The 17,889-nt window shown below is 37.4% G+C and overlaps 1 protein-coding gene across 4 annotated transcripts in view; it reads left to right on the top strand.

Moving 5' to 3' along the window:
* The window catches only part of NEBL (nebulette), a 341,032-nt gene that overhangs the window by 264,617 nt on the left and 58,526 nt on the right, over window positions 1-17,889 (top strand). For 2 of the 4 annotated variants that reach the window (XM_072749361.1, XM_072749360.1), the window contains exons 8-12: window positions 4,518-4,631; window positions 6,241-6,342; window positions 10,335-10,439; window positions 12,133-12,240; window positions 17,431-17,541. The exons of 1 other annotated variant lie outside the window; for it this stretch is intronic. In XM_072749361.1, coding sequence (XP_072605462.1) covers window positions 4,518-4,631; window positions 6,241-6,342; window positions 10,335-10,439; window positions 12,133-12,240; window positions 17,431-17,541 — 540 coding nt within the window. The remainder of the gene's footprint in view (window positions 1-4,517; window positions 4,632-6,240; window positions 6,343-10,334; window positions 10,440-12,132; window positions 12,241-17,430; window positions 17,542-17,889) is intronic. One more of the 4 variants, XM_072749362.1, reaches the window with a different exon arrangement.

Below are 17,889 nucleotides of genomic sequence, written 5' to 3'. Positions count from 1 at the left end.
GAAATCTTCAAAAATAAAAGTTCTCCAGAAAGCAGCCGTGTGCAGGTTAGATGAGGGAGTCTGAGGGAGGTGATTTGGTATTGAGACACTTTGTAATACATTTCTATACTTGAATCATGAATTAAGGGTGTGGGGGGGGTGGGGAAGGGATGTGAATGGATTTTAAACCTCCCTGCAGACACAACCATGATTTTGCCTGAAGTACAATCACAAATTTGGGGATGATTTGCATTAGTCTGTGCTTGGTTAGTAATGTCATCAGAGTACTTTATTATCATTTGTTATATTTCTAAAATATCAGACTTCTATTTAATACTTTCAGAAGAATATTGCATTGGGATGGTGTTTAGTGCTGAGGAGCTCATTTTACGTACCCAATTACTCCTCAGAATTGTGATTTATGCCCTTAGTCCACCCTCATTAGGACCTAAACTGCGACCAGTGCTCGTGACACGTGAGGCAGACCAAATTCCAACGCATATTTCGAAAGAATGTGAATTTGAGGTTTTTATTATTCTTCTGCAAAACATAAATCCTGTGATCTCCAGGATTCAGCAATGCCTACTTGATAATTTCTGATTATATCACTTACATGTGAGTTTGCTATCCTCAGGAAGGGGTAAAACCAGTGCCCAGTAGAGAGTTAATACACAGAATGCCTCAGGGAATACTAGCTGAATAGATCGAATGCTAATAATTTCTGAAAGTAGAGTCATGTGCTTAGATGATCCTTCAAAACTGGTATTTTCCCATCTTAGAATGATCTTGAGGTGGTTATGAAAACTTAAAAACAATCATTATAAGTAAAATATGCTGAAGGAATGAAAAAAATACAAAGTTCTCATCAAAATCAATCACAAGGCTATACGAAGATCTGAAAGATCTGAAGACCCCATGGAAATTACTTGGTCCTGCATTTCAGTGAAAGAATCCTTTCTCAACATTGTCCATCCATGTGTTTGTTCAAACGAAACTGTTACTGAAGCAGATATTACACTGTGTCTGGGGTTAGGTTTTCAGGGGTGAATAGGACAGATACGTCCCTGCCTTCTGTGAGCTTATAGCCTAATGGAGGAAGACGCATGGCACAGACCATTTTGCAGATAATTATAAGCCAGGCATGATCTGTGTGGCTGGGCAAATGTGGGGTGTCTCAAAGATATATCAGCAGTACATGCTCTACTTTGGGAAGTGAGAGAGGGCTTTCAGAAAAAAGTTCCTAATATTAATAGGAATAATTTCTGCATATCCTACAGGTATTAGCTGAAATGTAACTTCTTTTCATTATAACCAACAGAAATCTCGTTGGCTGAAACTTAGGCCCATCTTTACTAACTTTCCCTTCTGCACTAGAACAAATGCCGTTTTTAAATTTTTTCAGATATTTGAACACAGTTACCAGCTAATTCCTCAGTCTCTTCAGTAGAGCACTCTTGAGCCCAGAAACTGACAGAGTGTGCATCACATAGATATTTCTTGAGTGAGTGAATGAATGAATGAATGAATAAAAGTCCAGCAGGAACTGTAAAGTACAATACAGGTTCAATATAATATTTTTAAATCTATCATTTTTCATTTTATTTTACATTCTTTTTCTTCCTAATGGGATATTGTTCAATCAATTTAACAGTGACTCTGTGGTGTGTGTGTGTGTGTGTGTGTGTGTGTGTGTGTATGGACTTAGAGAATCGGAGATATTAGAGTTCCAATACCTGTCTCAGGGCTTGATACATTTTTTAAAATCCTAAAAGAGTGTTTTTGCCTATCATTTTCACCATTAATTTATGTACTTCTTTTTTTTAAAAACGATTTTACTTATTTATTCATGAGAGACACAGAGACATAGGCAGAGGGACTCAATCCCAGGACTCTGGGATCATGACCTGAGCCAAAGACAGATGCTCAACCACTGAGCCACCCAGCTGCCCCTATGCATTTCTTTAATAAACATATAGTAAGTGCCAAATCCAATAAAAAAGGCAGTAGGGATAAAACGTGAGTAAAAATCTGTTCCTTGCTCACTGCCTAATGGGAGGATAACAGATAACTAAAATATGTCCCAAATTAGAAAATAGTCTAATCTAGTATTTCCAGGGAAAACTCATCTTTAATAACAGTGTAGTATTACTATAAATTTTTGTCTTAAAACATCAATTGAAAAAATTCAGGATTCTGCTTGTATTGAACTATTTAAATCTAATCAAAATCCAGCTATGCAATGCTGGCTTGCATAGTTTTTCTTCAGTTATTTGTATTCTCCAACCTCAGGCACCATGGACATCTAATTATCTGTTAGCTAAGTGACAAAAACAGGTTATACCATCCCTAGCATAGAGAAGCCATCCTATTCTGCACACCAGCATGGTTATGCTAGGGGCAGAGGCCACGGGGAGGGCAGGAAGCTCAGTAATTAACCTGACACATTCTTACCTGCTGTGAAACCTGGCATGTGTTCTTCCCAAGCGAAGGTGTATTTCTGAAAAGCAAAAATCAATCCACATTGCAATGACTCCTTTTTCATCTACTCATTACATGGAGCCTGTGTTGAGTTCCTACCTACCATGAGGTAGGAATGCATCACGATGTGCATTGATTATTGCTTTTCAGAAATACACCTTCCCTTGGGAAGAACACATGCCAGGTTTCATAGCAGGTGAGGATGTGTCGGGTCAATTTCCACATTTCAACCCCTCCATGTGGTGTGTGGACAGTAGGACAGGCTCTCTGTTCTCAGAGAGGATATAACCTATTTTTTTTTGCCACTTAGCTAATAGGTAACTAAGAGGCTTATGGTGGCTGGGGTTGGAGAATTTGAATAGCTGAAGGAAGACGTGATGTAAGCCAAGATTGCATGGCTGGATCAGTTGATGGGTTAAATAGCTACCAGCTGAGAATGTTCAGGGCACCCAGGCCATCAGTTAGAATGTTTTACTCAGTAAGTGGAGAGTGTTAGTGAATGTAGCAGAGTCAGGAGTGCCATTCAAGTGGAAGTCAGTTAAGAGAGTCTTCTCTCATTGTCAAGTAAATATCTTTTAGGCACTAAAACCCCAGAGAGACAAAAGCACAGGTTAAAATATGGTGAAGACTGCCCTAGCAGATGGCTGTAGAAAGTGCAGAGAGAGTGGAATTGTGTATTTAGGGGAGGACCAGGCAGGGAAAGCCAGCTACTGTGGAAAGTAGTGAATGAAATCTAAATGTATTTCATTGGTGATATTGTCCCTGATTTCAAGACATAGAGTATGTTTTTATAAAAATCAGAATTTTTTCTTGTTTTATAGTGTCCTTACTAATTAGAAGAAGTGAGATTTTGCTTGGATTTGTAAGGCAATAGGAGTATCAGAAAGCTATGATTAGCAATTAGAGCCACAGCAGAAAATATTTCCTATAAACCATGTTGGAATCTTTCCCAAATGTATTCCCACCAAGATTTTCACTAGCTGTCTCCCTCCCATAGGTACCAGCCGTGTCTCCTTGAGGAAAGACATCACCCAATAAACATTCGATTAAAATAGATAATGTGAGCCATTCCCAAAATGCTTCTTACTAAAAATTACTTTGAGGCTGGGCTTTAAGATGTATGAATAAAGCTGTCTTATAAGAATGTTGTAAGAACACAAAATACTGTAAGAATTGTAATATTGTAAAAATATTATAAGAGAATAAGACAATTTTGCTTTTGGGATCTGTGCATCCCCCCTTGGATACAGGCATCAAAAGCGGGTATGAGATTCAAGTAACTGGCTTTTGGTTTTTGTTTTTGGTAAAGAACTTGTATCTATATTTCCGATACCTATCACAACCCACATTCACATATATTTCTCTATGGATAGAGAAATATATGGTTCTGTAGGATAAGCGGATAATCCTTTCTTGGGTTGCCCTAAGACTACTTTAAAAAGGAGAAAAAATAATTCAGAATGCATATTACAGATAGTTTGCTGCTGAATACCACTGTGCAGCTAAAGCAGAGGAATAAAAATTGACATTAAATAGACACAGGACATTTCAGAAAATGTAATCCCTAAAAAATGAATTTTTGAACGAGTGGGAAATGATGAGAAAAAGCCTAGTCCAAACCGTGGCCTGTATTTGGAATAATTCCCTCAGGAAAATTCATGTTCAAATTCTGGGGCTCAGGGTCCATTTTTTAAATGCGGTAGACTTTCTTTCACTTGTGGTCTCAATTTCTAATTGATCATAGATTACAAGAGTGCAGGAATGGAAACTGACATTTAAAAATCCTGAGATTTTAGTGTATAATTCTTGTTAATAGGATTTGAGTTCATGCCTAATTGCATTTATGATCAATGTTCACATAGAGGTTGTTTTTTCATAAAAAAAAAATGTTTATGCCTAATTAAGCTTTACAAGGGGAAAAATACCAGGGATTTAAACTTTGCTACTATTCGTTTTTAAGGTAGTTTTTATCTGATCTAATTAAAAATCAAATGTGCCATTCTGAAAGCTTAAAGATAAATGTCCTACTTAATTTATCCTGTTTCTTTCTTTTATGGCAGATTAAATACAAAGAAAAATTTGATAATGAAATGAAGGATAAGAAACATCATTATAATCCTCTTGAAAGTGCTTCTTTTAGGCAAATCCAGCTTGCCACTGCCCTGGTGAGCGATGTAAGTTACTTTGTGCCTCATGACTTGTGATTCATAGAAAATTATTATAGATATCTTTTGATTCTTTTCTTTTTAGAATTGAGTGTATTGCAATTACTTACACTTAATCAAGATTATGGAGTTTCCAAGTAATTTTGGTTGAAAACACCGAAGCATATTTTCCTGAAACCTTTTTGAGAAAAATGTGTTATTGTAAGTTACTGTTAATGGTTACTGATTGCTAATTAGTTAAATAAGTAGGAATAGTATTGCTAATAAAACTATTATGTTTGATCAAGAGTAGAAATAGATTACAGAGTTTTGCAGAAAAAGTAGTGTGTAGTATCCTAAATTAGTGGTTATGACAATAGTTAACACATGTAATTATGCCCAGGAAATTGAGCTTCTGTAAAGTACAACCTGGTACATGGTAGTTTATAACAAAGAGACTTTCAGAAATTGCATTTGTAACAGCTTACAGCTTCTTTCCTATCCGTTATGTAAATGCTGTAAAATACTCCTTCACAGATTTGGTTTCGCGGTATGATTTAAAAAAGAACCAAGTTTCGGTTTGCAAGAAAAGATGCCTTAAATTTTTATTAGAATTAGGCATTAGTGTAAAAACAGAAACATGGAAAACAAAGGACCACTTTGCTATAGTTGAAGCATGTGTGGAGTGCCTTTATAAGTATTAAGATGAAGGAAGAATTGTTAAACTGTTGCTTTGTTAGATCACTTAAACCTTTCAACTCCTGTGGGACTCTGCATATCTTACTTTCACTGTTTAGTAGGTATTGTTATTTGTTCTCCTTACTCACTTGTGTTTGTTACGGACAATTAAAATGGGTCTTTTAGGATCACTGGGAATATCTGAATGGTTTCCTTATTGGTTTTCATCTTGCAAGTGTGTAAAAATGTAGAGCAAATAGAGTTGGAATATACTTAAAGGAACCTAGAGCATAGTGTTGGAAGCACAAGGTTTAGAACCAGATTGCTTGGATTTGATTCCTGTTCTACCTCTTAATACCGTACCTTAACTTCCTGTACCTCGGTTTATTCAGCTGTAAACTGGAGCTCCTTGAAGTACCTTCCACCAGGGCTGTTGAGATTGAATACTTATCATGTGTAAAGTAATTAGAGAAGTGTTTGGCACACATTAAATGTTCAAATATTTTTGATTAATATTTTAGTATTATGATTACTAATATTACTCTGTTTTCAAAACAGTTGGTAAAAAAAAGAAAAAAGGCAATAGGATGAAAAACAGCAAGAGCTATGAAATTGCTTCAAAGCATAATTAAAATACGGTAGTAACTTCTAAAGAATAAAGTTGCTGTTCTTTTTGTTTTGAAAACAGAATGTCTATTAAAATTACTCCACTTTATGAACATCACCCTTTTAAAATATGTAAACAGTAAAAACAATTATCAAAATGTTTTCAAGTCCCCTAGGAACTTTTTTACTCATTCAATAGTGAATGAGCACCATCTAGTGGCTACTTGATAAAATTTACCTGTTAATTTCCCACTAAATGGTACTTGATGATGTGTTGGAGACAATGAAGGCGATAACGCGAAAGCATAATATTTTCTTCTCCTAGATGGTATTTTGTTCCATGTTATTTTCATAGGTGAAGTACAAGAAAGACATTCAAAACATGCACGATCCAGTCTCAGATCTCCCCAACTTGTATTTAGACCATGCTTTGAAAACCAGCAAAATGCTCAGCGGAGTAAGTTTGTTGGATGGCCACCAAAGAGGCCCTGTGTCTCCACGGAGCCAGTATTTGCCTGCGGAGCTCATGAGCACAGCTGCTTCCTTAGGCGGGCCAGGGCGCCTCCTCCAGAATAACTAACTCATTGGAAAGTAGTGGCCTGCTTGCTGAAATCCCACCGGAGCTGTCGCTTTACAAAGGGGGTTCTTTGCTAGCTTGTCGTTTCAAGGTGCATGTGCAAGTGTGCTTTTCTGGCTTCTTCCCTTTTCTTCTTCCCAATTAGACTTAAGTTGCTGAAAAGTCAGGCTTAAATCAGGGATCTTTCATTTTATGGAGGCTGGAGTAGAGTATCTGGTATTAGGCCTCAGTAGCATACAAAATCGTCTTAGTCTCATTTATATTTTCTCTGAAAAGAAACCCTACATTATGTTGATGCTCTACCTTTAGACTTGTGAAGGTCTCCACGTTTTCCTCAAAGCAATTAGGAGGAGAGAGTGGTTTTTTCGTGTCCTGAGGAAAATATTTGTGCACACTGCCAAGTGAAACTCACCTCTCAGGTGCTGCTTCAGACACTTCATGCATGTGGACCCTGACTTCACTGGTTATCCTAACTGATGGCCCTGGCTCATTGCCTACCTCTCAGAGGCCCATGGTGACGATGAACTGTAATTTGACCTCAAGTTGTTTCTGTGCCTATTTTAATAATTACTCACATGCTCACTCCCTCGCTCAAAATATCCAGATGTATTGAGTATCTCCTTTGGGCCAGGTAAAATCAGATGGAAGATTATGTTGGGCAAGGAATGTGAAAATAATTGTCTTCGGGAGATGCGCTCACAGTCCTGGATTACAAAAACAAAAAAATCTGTAGTCCAGACCTGGTTCCCAAACTACTTAGAATAATGAGATACAGCCTCAATTCAGGTTCGAAAATGTCTGTGTTTGGCTTTGATGTGTTGAAACTTCTGCTCATTATTTTGTAATCTTCCTTTCTCCAGCATCACCAATGTCATCCTTTTTGAAATGGATTACAGGTGTAAATAATTCATACTCAGAGATTTCAAAATTAATTGACTTTTGTCACTGGGCTGTGGGAGGAAAAGCAGCGTGTCATTCTTCCTGTCTGTTGGGCAGGCAAAGAAGCATAGAGAACTATCAGGTGCAGAATTAGACTCTAGTCCAGGATACTTTGTCACCCTTCCTGCCATTTCAATGCTCATCCTTCCACCTCTGCCCACATTCTTCCACTCCTTGGTGGCTCTTTCAGATTCACATTTTGCTCTATGACTCATAGGGATGTTTCTAAAAGTCAGTACGTTTCTATTCTCAGAGCCTGCTGCTTTCTTCATGTTCTTTGCCACCCCATCTTGATTGTTGAGTGGCGTTTGCCCTTGACAATTCTCCATCCATACTTGAGTTAAATTTCCTGAGGACATGAGGATTTGTGTGCAAATAGGACAATGAAAATATCATGGTGGTAATTTGAAAGCTTGGTAGCTGGAAGAGTACGTGCCACTCCCAGGCAATATTCCTCTTCAAGAATATTGTCCTCTCTTCTATAATAATGGTGAAAAAATCATAGTTTAATATAAATTGTTTCTATCACTGCTTCAGCAGAGAAACTCAGCACAGTCATATATAATGTTTATTGTATATACCATTTTTAAAGCTTAAATCTTGGTTCAGGTAGTGCTTTTGCCTAGATTATAGATTTTTTTTCCTCCATAGAAAAATTGTGACTGAATAATTACTTCATGAGAGAGAAGGTTTAAGACTCAAGCATGTTACGCTGAGGTATCTATTTATTAAAGTTGTATGATAATACATTGGCTAAAATTTATTGTACATTAGAATTGCTCTCTTTTAAATTTTAATGTGAGGAGAATTGGAATTTTGCTGATTTATAAAGGCAACTTAATTTTAGCAAAAGATTGAATAAGAAAGTGCTTAACAAACAGACATTCTGCCAAAATTAGTTGTCAGTTTGTTATAGATGGCTCTTTTTTTAAAGACCTTTAAATGTCTTTGGTATAAATCATCATTTTTCTTTAACACATAGTATGTAGAGTAAAATTAGTCCTTATGAGTTTAAACAGCTGTACTAATTAAAGTTTTGAAAGACCATTTCCCCCTGGAAAATAGAGCTCTAGTAGCTTTCAATTTCTTTTATAACTTTGCATAAATGAAAAATATGTATTGCATGTTACTCTGTGTCATTCCCACTAGGAGGCAACAGAGACTATTACATAAGGAACAGCAGGTCTTGAAAATTCTTTTGCAGATCTTTCTTCAAACAGATTTTTTAAAAATAGAAGTTTCTGAAATTCTTTGTCCCCCCAAAAGATCATTAGGGACAGTATCTATTGTTCTTTCCATAGCCTATATCCATTATTACAGAAATACTATCCGAAGCTCTGCTGGATTTTAACTTGATTTGGAATATATTCTAGAGTGTTACATTCAATTCATTATTTTATTTATATATCATATACAAACTTTTAAGTAAATTATAAAGTGTCTAAGTATACTGTTATCCTTTGAGATTATTATTATCATTTTTTAATTAGCAGAGGAGCCAACATTTAGAGCTTGTTCTCTTCAGTCAAGATGTACTATGGGATCATTTTCATGAGCTTCCTGGGGTCTTTTACTCCCTCAGTTTATTCTTTTTTTTTTTTTTTTTTTTTTTAAAGATTTTTATTTATTTATTCATGAGAGATGCAGAGAGAGAGAGAGAGAGGCAGAGACACAGACAGAGGGAGAAGCAGGCTCTATGCAGGGAGGCCGATGTGGGACTTGATCCCAGGACTCCAGGATCACACCCTGGGCTGAAGGCTGCGCTAAACCGCTGAGACATCCATCGGGGCTGCCCTCCCTCAGTTTATTCTGGCTAAAGTTTTGGGGGACACACATCTTAGTGCTCTAATTGTCTAGAGTGCCTCTGGGGACTGTCACTGTGTCCCCATGGAATGACCGTTCTTGTGTGCATCCTTCCATGCTTCCCACACCTGGCTCTGTGCCTCTTCTTGGTTCACTCTCAGATCCCTGGAGCATCTGCTGAGACCTGAATGTCGGCTCTCCTCTGGACAGCTCTTTCCCACTCCCTTTCAAATGTGACTTACCTCTCCCTGCATCCTACACAACATTGTCATTTTCCCTGAAATCCTCATTGCTGAACAAGCAACCAGTATTAGCTGAAGTCTCTATAGCCTTGAGTCTTTGAGAGTTACCATTTATCTCTAGAGGTCTTTTCCAAAGAGGGTGAAATAACTAAGTGTCTGATCTCCAGTGAGAGAAATCATGAAGCAATTTCTGTTCATCGCAGCCTGTTGTATTTGGTGTCTCACGGTTGCCAGATTTGGCATCTCTTCCAGATCTACCTTTTTGTCTGTGTCTCTAAATAGTAGTCTTCATTCAATTTCTTCACCTTAAAAATTCAACCGATTATCCCCAGACTCCTCTGTTTCTCTTCCAGGCTCCTCCTACTCTCTCTTTTTAGGAAAACGAGTTGAATTATTTCTCACTGTCTTATTTTTCTTATGATCCTTCAGTCTTCCTTGTGCACAACTTCTTTCCCTTCCTGCCTCTAGCTTTCCTTTGCTCTGTTCTTTCTTCTCTTCTTTCCTTCTCTTTTTGTAGATGCTATCAAAACATTTCTGTTCTAGAAGAAGGGCGGGACAAATTGCCTTTCTTTTGTCCACCTTGCTTGTTCACATGAGCCCTGTCACTGGCTTTTCCGTTGCTACTCCCCAGTGTCTTTTTAGGCTGTGTTGACAGCTGATGGTCTCCTGCTTCTCTAGGATGTCTCACGTTGACTACTGAGAGCTGCCTGTCTGTCCTGCATTGCTGGTTTTCCTCAGTGTCAGAAACCTACAAGAGCAGCCCACTGACACGGGACTTGGTAGCTTTGCAGTTCTTATTGGCTTGTATTTTTCAGTTTGCATCCCTAAGTATTGGTTGTTCTAATTGATCTCTTTTGTTCTGAATTATGTTCATGTTCTCTATTTTAGCGAGAATATAGAAAGCTTTTTGAGGAAAACAAAGGAATGTATCATTTTGACGCGGATGCTGCCGAACATTTGCACCATAAAGGCAATGCCAGGCTCCAGAGTCAGGTCTGTGCCCTCTCTGTCTGGACCTTTTAACCACCCACTACCATGCACCTACAGCAAAAAGGTGCAGCTGCTGAACAGAATGTACATCCTGTGAATGTGAATGTTGCTTTGGAAAATCTCAAACACTACTCTGTCTATTTTACTGGGGTTGGAAAGCTGGAAGCATGTTTTGGTGTAAAAGCATTTCATAAAATAAGTTACTTCACACAGTTTTAAACTTAAGATATATCAATTGATTAAACGATGAGCGAATCTCATGATGATTTCGGTTTTTATAGTGTACTAATTAGTCATCTTGAGCTGCAAAATTAATTTTTCAGGTGCAAAGTTTATTCAAATTTCTCAGATCAATTAGTAAAGTTATTAAAAATTATCTTACATTAATGTTTCTTTCAACTGTTAAACTCTATATTCCCTGAAACAAATTTAAAAAAAATATTGCCTGCATACTTTAAAGGTGGTATCTATAATTTTTTTTTTTTATTCTGAGTTCCAGTAATTGCAAAAGATGTCATTCCAGCATCTATTAAGATACAATTTTACATCACTCTATGAAGGGTACCCTGTGGAACATAAATTTCTTAATGATTTGATACCCACCTTCATTAAAAATAAACCAATTGGCTCTCCATTAAGGTTTGGAAATGTACATTTTTTTCCTCATTGTATTTTTTTAAATATAATTTTCCCCAAAGTTTTATCATAGCATAGTATATTACCACACTTCACTTTCATTGATCTGTCATACTTCTCTGAAATAAAAATAGGCCTACAAATAGGAGTTTAAAAACCTGTTACATTTCCTGTTTACCACAAAGTTCTAAGTATTGAAAAACTGCTTTGGGATTTAATCATCATTAAAACTGCTATTATTATATAATTTAAGAAGCAACTTCATAAAAATCGCTTATATCTAAGAATTTTTGTGAAAATACATTTCTGAACATAATGAGTCATGATGAAAACTTTTCTGTGAATTTAATTTAAAAAGGTATATTGCTAAGAAAAAGCCAATCGCTCTGACAGCTTACATATAATTCTAGTTTCTGTATTAGGAGATAGAAAGTATCGATCATTTTATAAACTAAAATAAGATGGAGATTTGTTGTAATTGAAATAAATGATTCATGATACGATATTATTGAATAATGCAGGGTGAAACTGAAAGCAATCCCATAAAAGCTCTGTGTGAGTGTGCTGCTCAGTGTCTGTGGGAGAGGTCAACAGTCCCAGCGAACACGGTCTTCCCTTTGGCCAAAAGACAGAGAATCACACCTATGTTTTCCTCCTTGCCCATGATTTACTGGAAGACATTCGAAGCCATCACAGGGATCTCTTTCTTTCTCTTTCTCTGTCTCTATGTATATATGTGTATACTATGAGCATATACATGTTAAACCCTGATAGATGAGCTATATCTATATATCCCAGCTATTTAAATACCTCATCCAAGTCCTAGAACTACATGATTTAGTAATTCTAAGTTATTTTTATCCCTTAAATATTTTTATATATTACCTCTCTACTTTCTTTGTATGTCATTTACCACAGGGAACCCAGTGACCAACTCAAATGGCCAGAATAATATGATTTTATAAACTAGGATTAATTTTGGACATATTTATTTTACTTTGCTCTATATGTTTAAGGACTTGTGAGCTTTACATGCTTTTTATCCCTTTTTTCAATGAAGGTTAAATATAAAGAAGAGTATGAGAAAAATAAGGGGAAATCCATGCTTGAATTTGTTGAGACTCCCTCCTATCAAGCTTCCAAGGAGGCTCAGAAGATGCAGAGTGAGGTGAGTCCCTCTGATTTGTTATCAACTTTTTTTTTCAAGTTTGTTTATTTTTTAAGTAATCTCTGCACTCAACATGAGGCTCAAACTCATGAACTTGCTCTCAAACTCAAACACATGCTCTCCCAACTGAGGCAGCCAGGTATCCCTACCCATGATCAACTATTTAATGCATATTTGATGTTTTGTCATTTGAAAGGAACTAGCAAAGTAATTTAGAATGTTGGGGGGAAGGATCCCTGGGTGGCTCAACGGTTTGGCGCCTGCCTTTGCCTCAGGGTGTGATCCTGGAGACCCGGGATCCAGCCCCACATTGGGCTCCCTGCATGGAGCCTGCTTCTCCCTCTGCCTGTGTCTCTGCCTCTCTCTGTGTGTCTGTCATGAATAAATAAATAAAATATTTTTTTAAAAAAAAGAATGTTGAGTGGGTCTGGAGGAATGCACACTGCTCAAGAAGACCAGGGAATCCCTATTCTAGATCTGGCATCTTGTCTGGGTCATCGGGATTCTATGGCTCTTAGTTTTTCTCATTTGGCAAATACAGTATCAGGCCAAGTGAGCTCATTACTGCCCTTTCACATTCCATGTTGATAAGGTTGACACTTTCAGGTTGAATCCATGTAAAACTATGAAGAGTAGGAAAAAAATGAAAAGAAAATGAAGAGCTGGTTGCTTTATTTACCTTTTATTTTTCAGTGATTATAGAACTAATATCTATTAAATAGTCTGTGCTAAGCACTATGCTAAAAGCTTTATATATGTCAAATCATTTAATCCCCTCAAGGTACTGATGCTAGGCGGGTATATCCCTTGATGGATAGTCATCTACTGAAATTAGTTATCTTATCTGAAATTACATATCCATTAAATGCCAATGTTTTAGGAAGTGGTCAGGTCATGAGTGATTCTCTTTTCTCTGTTAGCTTATGTAGTTGATCTGCTCCCACCCCAACAGTGACATGGAAGTTTTAAAATATCAAGAGAAGAGAGCAGTTAAGAATTTTTTGTACATATGCACTTTGTGTTCTACTTAAAATGATACTGAATCACATCAATATATTCCCCAAATGGTTTTGCTCTGTCCTACTGAGATTTCTTCTGTCCTTTTTTTTAACCTACATTTTTTGGGACCAGACACCAGACACAGGTTTTCCCCGCAGCCGACGTCCAGATTCTGTGGGTACACCAAGTTACTACTTCAAAGGGACAGAAGTAGCCGACAGCAGTATCAGCCCAGTATAGCCCCACTGCTCTGGGTGGGGGTGGAGTGGGGGTCCACTTGAGGTGTCCTCTGTGGGTACGATCTTTTCTGTTCTCCAATAACAACACCAAAACAAGGAGAAATGATAACTTCTGGACAATAAAACTCTCATAGGAATTTTGAAAACAATGTATATACTATTTGTTGCTATTTGTGCTGCTATGTTATATAATTCAACTTCTCAGGGAAAGGGCACTCAGACATTACTATGGCTTGTTGAATTGTCCAAGTTGTTTAATTCCTTCTTCAAGCAAGAAAGGAGAAGATCATTACTTGTATTTTTCAAATCTCATAGCTTCTTAAGCCAATAGAGAGGAATTTGATCAAGACTAGTCAGGTGAATACTTTGAGTAAATTAGCTGTTTGTTTTATTTTTATTTATTTATTTTCTTTAGCTGTTTGTTTTAACTGAATTGGCAGAGCAGGTAAATTTGGTCTTGGTTCAGAAGCCCTACAACAACTCACATTTAATGGGATAACTCTTACTGGACTATCTTTGTGTTAGTTTGGGCTTCTATTAACCAAGTATCCCAGACTAGGTGGCTCAAACAGCAGAAATTTATTTCTTACGGTTCTGAAGGCTGGAAGTCCGAGATCAGGGTGCCAGCAGGTCAGGGTTCTTGTGAGACCCTCTTCTGGGTGGCAGCTTTCTGCCTTCTTGCTGTGTCCTCCTGTGGCAGAGAGGAGAGAGGGGAAGCAAGCTCTCTTGTGACTTGTAAGAGGGTGCTAACCCCATCATAAGGGCCCCACTGTCATGGTCTTGTCCATCCCAATCACTTTCCAAAGGCCCCACCTCCAAATGCATCCATCATATTGAGGGGGTTTTGCACATATAAATTTTAGGATGATCCAGACATCCAGTCTTGTCAAGTGCTGCGCCGTTACCAGCTGGGGAGCTGGAAGGCAACCTCTGGGTGGAGCCTCCAGAGCCCATGGTATATGTGGTTCTCACCCAGCTGTCCCCCTGGCTCTCTCTGCCTCTCACTCTTCGTCATGACTCCTTCTTTAAGGAGAAATCTAGCACCTTCATACTAGGCTTTCCGCGTTCTTCCCATCAACCACAGACTATTATTATTGAAGTGTTGGTGCTACATCTCCTTGTCTTACTTGCAGAGGGAAATGTTCCCCTGTTTTCCTGACTTTGATCCTCTCTGTACCTTCTATTCTGAAGACCCCACTTTCCCTCCTCATCTCTGTCCCATGCTGTAGTTCTCAAACTCTCCGTGGATAAGTCTCAGGGAAGCCTGCTGGGAATGCACATCCTCATGCTGCTGCCCAGGACATCCTTCATGCATCTTGCAGAGGAGCATGGCCATCATATTTAACGATATTCTAGAGGCTTCTCATGTCAGTAGTCCAGCAACCACACCTGGGAAACATGAACTCATGGAAGAATACAAATAGTCCCCTAACTTAAAGTCATAAAAACCAGATGGATTAAAAAGAAAACCAAAATATATGGATCATCTGCTTTTCAGAGTTTCAATGGGCAACGTAGACCAAATTGTTTTTCTTTCATGAAATGTCAGTTGGTTTTTTTTTTCTGTTGAGGTTGGACCTCCAAAAAAGAAAGATTCCCCAATAACAAATTCAGATGACAGGGATTTTAAAGATACCTTTGGTACTGAAAAAGTGCTATGTAGGCATGTTTCCTTGTGCAGATCTTGGAAGTCTGATAACTGGCACTTTGCTTTTAGCATTGCCATGGCTACGTAGTACAAAAGAAAAATAAAATGTTGATGACTTAAAAAAAAACAAACCAAAATCAATCAAATGAACTAATCAATTCCTTCCAGTTGGCCATTTTGACATCAGGTGCAAACAGCTTTAAGGTTTAACTGTAGTAATACATTTATTACATGTTATGGAATTCGTTTACATCAGGGGCTACGTGGGCATCTGTTAATACTGGCTTTCCATTTTTGCTATTCTGATTTCTGGTATTTCGCTAGGGGGGAATTATCCTTTGCAGAAGCTGAGACATGTTTTCCTTTTAATTATAGCCACTGGCTATTAGATTTTTAGGCTCAGCAGTTATATTTCTGCTCAGCAGGGCTTGAGGAAAGAGAAATCTTTCAATAGAAACTATCTTTAGACTAAATTGACACTCTAAAGGCTAGAAAGGTAAAAATCTCAAAATCTTAGTTAGACCAAGGTTGATGTGAAAAATATCTTTAAATATAGGTCCAATGAAGTAGACACAAAGAGAATCATCCGGCTTAGAGATGGTTTTTATTCATAAGAGGCAAGTTTGACGCTGAGCTTCTTGAGCCTCTTCTGGGTAAAGCTAAGTGTTTATGATCTCAGGGTTGGTCACTAATGTTTCTGGTTTAGCCTATAATTATGCTTCTCTCACTTTTCTTTGAAGGCCAGATAGAGGTTTAATTAGTGTGTTTTCTGGAAGAAATCTCTAAATCTGGCTTTGTTCTTTGCCTTCTGTTTCACAAAAAGCATACAAAAGGGTTTTTTTTTTTTTTTTTTTGGTTTTTCTCCCCCCCTGCCGCCCAGTCATGTATTGGCCAGTTCCAGTCATAACCAACCTTCCTTAGTGACTTATTTCAGTAAAATAAGTTTTTCATAGAAGAAGGGCTTTTTGAAGTGAATTATCTGAAATAAATAAATATACCCGAATTTTTATTTTTGCTTTTTTAAAGAAACATTTTTTTTTGTCCTGCAAATGCCCTAGATTCAGTCTTATAACCGTATACTTTCAGTTAATTTCATATAAAGAAGAGGGTGATTTCTCATTGTTCTTTGGGAATTTCTATAGTTCCTTTAACTTAGAATGTTCTCAATGCAAATTTTGAATCACCTTGTTGAATTTTAGTATTTCCAGGACATCTACTAGGGCTTTTTTTTTTTTTTCCTCTCTACATAGATCATTTGTTAAACAGCTGTATGTGACACAAATGTAAGAGAGGCCACAACAGGCCTCTCTAATCCTCCCTCATGGTTTGGGAGAATTTCTTTATATAATTTCCTATCTTTATAATAGGAATATTATGAACGTAGAAATGGCCTTTCATTCTCCATTAATAACAATCTCATACAGAAGTTAGTTTTTCCATCTTTGTGATGCAATTTGAATAAAATATTTAGCTAGTGAAATATGAGCTTTTGTTTGGTAAATGTTTTACATGGATGGACATCTTTGTTATTTAGAGAGACTGTTTTTATAGTCCTAAAGCACAAGTTGCCACTGGTTTTCAAATGCATAGTTCCAATCAGGAATTGAGAAAATTTTAGCCAAAGAGTGGCAGAAGAATGTCAAAGGGGAGGTGGGGGTGTGGATGTCTGTCCTCTACAATCACTGTCTGTATTCCCTTTTCCATTCCTTGTTTTGTGAACTCCTACCTAGAAAACAATTTAATGAGTTGAAGATAAGACTCCTCACAGTGTAACTTAATTCATAGATGGTAGAGAAATATTCTCAGTGCCAAAATCATTAAAGGAAGATGTGCTCCAGCCTCCTTTGCCAAATTCACAAAAGGGAAACAGTGAAAGGGGTGATGAGAACCTCAGCATTAATGCTGTTGTGCTTTGAATGGCCTTCCATGCAGCCAGATTTTCTTCCAATGGATGGATTCACTCTCTTTAGAATGAACCACTCTGGTGCTTCTCAAATATCCAGCTTTACTGGTTTTCCTCTCAATCAGGCTGGCATCAAACAATGACAGACCAGTAAGATGTTAAGAAGCCTCACTCTGAGCGCTTTCCCAGAGGCAGTTGGTACTTAATGGTTCTGCTTTTGTTTGATAGGATTCTAAGATTTACTGTAAAGTTGGAGTCATTTTCTTGTGGCTATGAGGACTCTGAGGAAGTAGAATTATATAAGGAAATCCTCAGTTTTGTTCTGGGAACTCTTGTTCTAATACCTTTCCAACAGTGACCTGTGTTTTCTAAACTTCAAATTATGTGGTCTTATTTAACAGAAAGTTTACAGAGAAGATTTTGAGAAGGAGATTAAAGGAAGGTCATCACTGGATTTAGACAAGACTCCAGAATTTTTACATGTTAAGTACATCACCAACCTTCTGAAAGAGGTATGGTCTTGCAGTTTATTATTAAATATTGTGCAAGAAAACTAAAGAAATAACCCAGGAGATATTTACCCAACAATTCTCTACTAACTGGTTGAGATGCTAATCCATTCCTCTTTCTCTCACTCTGACCTTTATTAACAGAGTTTTCCATTTTCACTAAAAACAGGAAAGTGTGTGTTGACATTTCCTTTTAAGGCTGGGGGAAGAAATCACCTAGATTTCCTGGAAAAACCTGAAAAATAATTCTGATTTTGTGTTTGATTGTATCTCAGAAGCTCTATAAATAGTTTGATAGCAGTTTTTTTTTTTGAATATGGGTGAAGCAAATTTAATTCTTTTCAAATTTAG

Source organism: Vulpes vulpes, chromosome 2 (assembly GCF_048418805.1).
Source record: "Vulpes vulpes isolate BD-2025 chromosome 2, VulVul3, whole genome shotgun sequence".
Classification (NCBI taxonomy): domain Eukaryota; kingdom Metazoa; phylum Chordata; class Mammalia; order Carnivora; family Canidae; genus Vulpes; species Vulpes vulpes.
This window is presented reverse-complemented; position numbering and strand designations above follow the sequence as displayed.